This window comes from Etheostoma spectabile, chromosome 5 (genome assembly GCF_008692095.1).
Source record: "Etheostoma spectabile isolate EspeVRDwgs_2016 chromosome 5, UIUC_Espe_1.0, whole genome shotgun sequence".
Classification (NCBI taxonomy): Eukaryota; Metazoa; Chordata; class Actinopteri; order Perciformes; family Percidae; genus Etheostoma; species Etheostoma spectabile.
The window spans coordinates 6,105,666-6,111,368 of NC_045737.1; the positions used below are offsets into that span (position 1 = coordinate 6,105,666).

Below are 5,703 nucleotides of genomic sequence, written 5' to 3' on the forward strand. Positions count from 1 at the left end.
CTTCTGTCTTCCAGGACACGGGGAACTCACGTCAAAGGAGATCGCTGGAGTGTTGTACAGACCAAGATTACTGTAACAAAAACCTGCATCCCACTCTGCCACCGCTCAAACCACCTCGTGAGTTTATCTATCTCTCTCTCTCTCCTCTCATCCCTCTCATCCCTCCACAGCTCTTTTCTTGCCGATAAAACACAGAAATGAATTTTAAGAGCCACTTGTTCTCCAGTTGGCAGGTGACAGTGACAATGATATAGACAGGACCAAGAACTGTGACTGATGGTGTTACAGCACACAGGATTCAGAGATAGAGATATCATGACATTATCTGAGAGTCAAAGACAGCTTAAGTGGGGAAGACAGCAGGAGTTACTGTCAAACCGTCCTGGAGCTCGCCCAAGCTGCTGGGTGTCGAGAGAATACTGAGCTCTCCACTGTGTACAACACTATACTCCATGTGTGAGTGTGTGTTTGAGAGACAGTAAGCCTAGATTCCCAGGGAAATCACAATCCCCAGCAGACAGCCAGGGCAGTCATCAATCTGAAACCCTATCATAGGGGATCAGGAAGAGAATTCATCGACTAGACTGAGGGCTTCCTCTCGCTGTTGACTGGAGCCTTGAGGGAAAAGTGTGTGTGTCAGTAGAAAATGAAAAATTGATGAGTGAAATATGATTTGTACTTGATTTACTGTACAGCGGTTCTTTCAAGTGACTCGTGAGGATGACTGATTTCTTGGTATACGTTTCTCTATTTCCTCCCAAAGTTTTAGGGATATTAGAACTTTTACTTAGGTTTTTGTTTTTTTCTTTCAGCTTAAGTTTCTTGGGCAGAAAATGTCCCCAACCATTTTTCTCAAGAATGTCCTGTTGTTGCACATACTTCTGGATCATTGACAGGGAAAATACTAACGGAATTGTTTTTTTTTTCCCCTACATTGTTTCATGTCCTACCTTTTATACTGCTTTATCCTGCCCCTCTCTTCTATTCCATATTGCTTTTTTTCTCTCCCCACCCCACCCATCTTTTTCACCTCTTCACCCTCCCCTCTCCAGTCTATGTAGATGGAAAGATCCACCACATGGCCTTGTTGATCTCAGTCACTGCGTGCAGCATTATACTGGCTGTCATTATTGTCTTCTGCTACTTCAGGTGATTGCATGTGACCATTAAACATCAAAAATTCAGATTGATTTCTTCTTGGTACAGTTTCCAGCAACACTATAAAGACCCTAAGAATATAATACAAAAAGTATATGATACATTGCATTCGGAAGTTTGTATTTGCTATGGTAGTTTTGTCTTCTTTTTTTAAGAGGGTATGCTAGATAATTCTGTGCTTTTTTACAGGTATAGGCGTCAGGAGTCTCGTCCTCGGTACAGTATTGGTTTGGAACAGGACGAGACCTACATTCCCCCTGGAGAATCTCTGAGGGACCTGATAGAGCAGTCACAAAGCTCTGGCTCAGGCTCAGGGCTCCCTCTATTGGTGAGATACCCACATAGCAGCTTAACACCTGTTAGATTAAAAGATGCTCCATGGATCCTGTACATGCACATTAGGGCTTGTGGCATTTTTTATTAAGTTTTGTGAAAGTATGTGGGGAGATAATGGTGGTTACTTTGTTACTTCAAATAATATTGAAGGGTTTGTTTTCATATTCTCCATTCCAGCATGCTGTGGAAAAATGACAACACTATTCCTGATTTAGATTGAGAGATGCTACATGCACCTGAGTCTCATTAAACCTTAGATTGAGGTTTCCATTCCAAAGTATAATTAACTAAATGTGCTGAATCACTAATAGCTAACCTCTTTGCTCCTCTTCAGGTGCAGCGAACGATAGCCAAGCAGATCCAGATGGTGAAGCAGATAGGCAAGGGGAGGTATGGAGAGGTGTGGATGGGCAGATGGAGGGGAGAAAAAGTGGCTGTTAAAGTTTTCTTCACCACTGAGGAGGCCAGTTGGTTCAGAGAGACTGAGATTTACCAGACCGTCCTAATGAGACATGAGAACATTCTGGGTAAGACTGCTTTCTGTCTCAGTGAGTATCACTTCTTCCTATGCTGCCCCCCGTCTTGTTACTGATTTCTAGATTTCTAGTCTCTGTCTTTGCACCTCTTTGTAATTCTATTTGTCTCTCTCTGTCTCATTTTCATATCATTTAAATCAATCATTTATACTCTTTGTGCTCCATCACAATTAATAAAGTGCCCAACAGGGATTTGAAGAAACTGTTGATAAATAAGTCTTCCTAATATAGTGGAAAGATCTTCTAGAAAAACAATCTTTACCAACAACAATCTTGGGACTGTGTCCATTGTTAACTATGCTGCACCACACTGCACTCACTGGCAAAACAGATCAATTATAGCCAAGAGGCCGTACACCACAACAATTTATACAGAAGACAACAACAGAATGCAAACATAAACTTGCATAATTAAACACTACAAGATGCATAGTAATTAAGTAGTTGGGCAAAAGATCCCTTGCCAGTAAAGTAGAAGACAGACTATATACTGCAGTGTATGTTGCCTTCCACAGTCCATACTGCATGTTTTGTTTTAAATTATGCACTAGCATCTGTCATTTTGACATCCCCCACCAAATCAGACACATTGCCGGCATAAAAATCAAGCTTAATATTACTGATATTTATACTGGATTTGCATGATTAGTTTCAAAAGTTGTTTCCTCAGAAATAAACTCACTACAAATAAATACAGAAAGACAATGCAAAGACAATGCATGCTAGGCTTCTACTGCACTGTCCTAGATGTAGGCATTACAACTGGACTTGTTCTCTGGGCGCCAAACCATGGCTGCCTACTGCTTACTCAGTTAGGATGGGTTAAATGGGTCAAATGGGTTAACTCCTCTCTTCACTCTCCCTTGTTTGCAGGTTTTATAGCTGCTGATATTAAAGGAACTGGCTCCTGGACCCAACTCTACCTAATCACCGACTACCATGAAAATGGCTCTTTGTATGACTACCTCAAATCAACCACGCTAGACAATAAAGCCATGCTGCGACTGGCCTACTCCTCTGTGTCAGGCCTTTGTCACCTCCACACTGAGATCTTCGGCACCCAGGGCAAACCCGCCATTGCCCACAGGGATCTGAAGAGTAAGAACATACTGGTGAAAAGAAATGGGACCTGCTGTATAGCTGACCTAGGACTGGCAGTCAAGTTTATCAGGTGAGCAAGTCAGTCACTTTTGATGCTTTTAAGCATGATTTGATGAGATATTACTCTCTAATTCTCAATCGAGTCCATGTCTTGCTGAATTTAAGCTGTGGTAGAGGTTTTGGAAATGTTAAATAAATAAATAATCAAAGTATGTTTAACCTAATTTACTTTGGAGGATTCAGGAATATGTGTAGCTCATTCATACTTCTAATTAAAATGTGTTACTTTGATCTCTGCAGTGACACCAACGAGGTGGACATCCCTCCAAACACTAGGGTCGGTACAAAGCGCTACATGCCTCCAGAGGTTCTGGATGAGACTCTGAACAGAAGTCATTTTCAGTCGTACATCATGGCCGACATGTACAGCTTTGGGCTGATTCTCTGGGAGATCGCTCGGCGTTGTGTCTCCGGAGGTAAATATTTCATCTTGAAACACTTTCAAAAACCAGACTACCAAGAAAAAAATGCACATTCAATGGCTATGCAGGATCCTTTTTGAAAACTTTACACATCATTAACACGTGATTCCTCTTTATCTTATTTGTTGCAGGGATCCTTGAAGAGTACCAGTTGCCGTATCATGAGTTAGTTCCTACAGACCCTTCATATGAGGACATGAGGGAGGTGGTCTGCATCAAGAGACTGCGCCCATCCTTTCCTAACAGATGGACCAGCGATGAGGTAAAATACATTAAAATACGTTACATGTACTGTACATGCACAAACACACAAAAAACTAATGACCTTTCTAAAATAAATCTGCGTCTCCCCAGTGTTTGAGACAGATGGGGAAGCTGATGACAGAATGCTGGGCCCACAACCCGGCCTCCCGCCTCACAGCCCTACGGGTTAAAAAGACACTTGCCAAGATGTCAGAATCGCAGGACATCAAGCTGTGAGCAGGCGTTGCCAGGTGTGTGTTTACACACATAGAAAGGACACTAACAGTCACACTGGCTCTGGTCCAGGCCGCACAATCCTTTCTTCCTATGAAAAGGAGGTGGAACAGGACGCAAGATCATCACTTGAAGATTGCAGGATCACAAGCTTTGAGTCCAGATGCCCAGAACTCTACAATCCAAGTTCCCCTTGAAATCATGCATTACATGACTATGGTGGTTAACTAAAACTCAAATTAATCAAATACAATCTTGCCCTGCGTGGTCCTGTTCTGTCCGTCAGAGAAGATGAGACATTTTCATTTCCGACTAGCGTTAGGACTCTATAACCAGGTTCCTGTTCACATGCTCTAAAAAGCCCTGGAGAAAGAGATTTAGTTTAACTTGGCACTGTAGCTGCAGAAATATGCAAACAAGTTACTGACCAGTGAGTGGAATACTATACCACTGCTTTCTGTGAAAGCTACCCTTTCTGTAGATGAAGGTCTGATTGAAAGACAAAAAGGACGTGCTTTAAGGCAATCTTTTATTGCAGCGTGACACTTCCTTTCAAAAACACTGTCAACCCACTACTGCCTTTATGTTGTATTTGAATTGAACACACTTCTGTCCCTCTTGAATTAAGGGATTTTGGTTGCAACGACACTAGGTGACAGAAAAAAAGTACTTTGAGGCTTTACAAGTTTTATTTACGCTGGTAACGTTTGTAGACACTGAAAAAAGTACACCTGCATATTTTCCATGTAAAACTCAAACTCTACAAGACTCTATGTGAAAAATAAAGTTTATATGTCCAAATAAATTCTAGATTGAGGCACTACATGCCTCTGTGTTTCCTTGCCCTGTGTGAGGAGAGGGGACTGTTCCGAATAATGGAGCAATTGCAGCAAAATGATACCATCCGTAGGTGCTCCGCAGCAATTAAATAAAGATGAGTCTGCCAAGGCAATCAGAAACTGTTGTACAATAACTGTAGTGGTGACTTCTTGCTCGATGATGTAGTGATATATTATACATGTGTGGAATTGTGCCTGTGTTGGTTAAGGGGTACCACAAGTTGTTTGTGACGGGGGAATGCTATGATTCAGACACTCGCAGAGTGGCTCCCTAACTGAGCTGATGATGAATATGTGTGTGTTATGCAGCTGGACCAGAAGCCTTTACTTAAGATATAACATTCAGAAAACATCCCCAAACTATCACGGGAATTACCCTGTGGACATCACAAAGTCACTTTTTCCTGACCACCAGGATGCCTCGTACATGTAAATTAAAGTACACGTTGGACTGATTCACCCTATGAACCATTTGCAGCTCTTATATGGAAATCCAATGGCAGTTGAGTCATTTAAAAATCCAGATTCTATGAGGCAATTTTCTCCGCTGATTCAAATTCTCAGATGGTAGCAGTTAAGTATTAGGAAGCTCAAACAGCCTTATTGCCTCAGTATAAAAGGGTTCTCAAGGTAAATCTGGACACCTTTCATCATCCCAGATAGCAGTAGGTTAGGTCTTCCACAGTAGCCTGCCATCACATCCATTCATTGTTAGCTAATTTAGTCCATTTGTAAAACCCTTGATAAACTTTCCTTTGGGTCAATTAGTTTTTT

At 41.7% G+C, this 5,703-nt stretch overlaps 1 protein-coding gene across 2 annotated transcripts in view; it reads left to right on the forward strand.

Annotated features, from left to right (window-relative positions):
- The window catches only part of bmpr1ba (bone morphogenetic protein receptor, type IBa), a 51,950-nt gene extending 46,582 nt beyond the window's left edge, over positions 1-5,368 (forward strand). For both annotated transcript variants that reach the window (XM_032514915.1, XM_032514914.1), the window contains exons 4-11: positions 15-117; positions 1,053-1,149; positions 1,348-1,486; positions 1,829-2,021; positions 2,904-3,201; positions 3,432-3,607; positions 3,745-3,875; positions 3,968-5,368. In XM_032514915.1, coding sequence (XP_032370806.1) covers positions 15-117; positions 1,053-1,149; positions 1,348-1,486; positions 1,829-2,021; positions 2,904-3,201; positions 3,432-3,607; positions 3,745-3,875; positions 3,968-4,093 — 1,263 coding nt within the window. In that variant the 3' untranslated portion in view covers positions 4,094-5,368. The remainder of the gene's footprint in view (positions 1-14; positions 118-1,052; positions 1,150-1,347; positions 1,487-1,828; positions 2,022-2,903; positions 3,202-3,431; positions 3,608-3,744; positions 3,876-3,967) is intronic.
- The last annotated feature ends 335 nt before the right edge of the window (positions 5,369-5,703 follow it).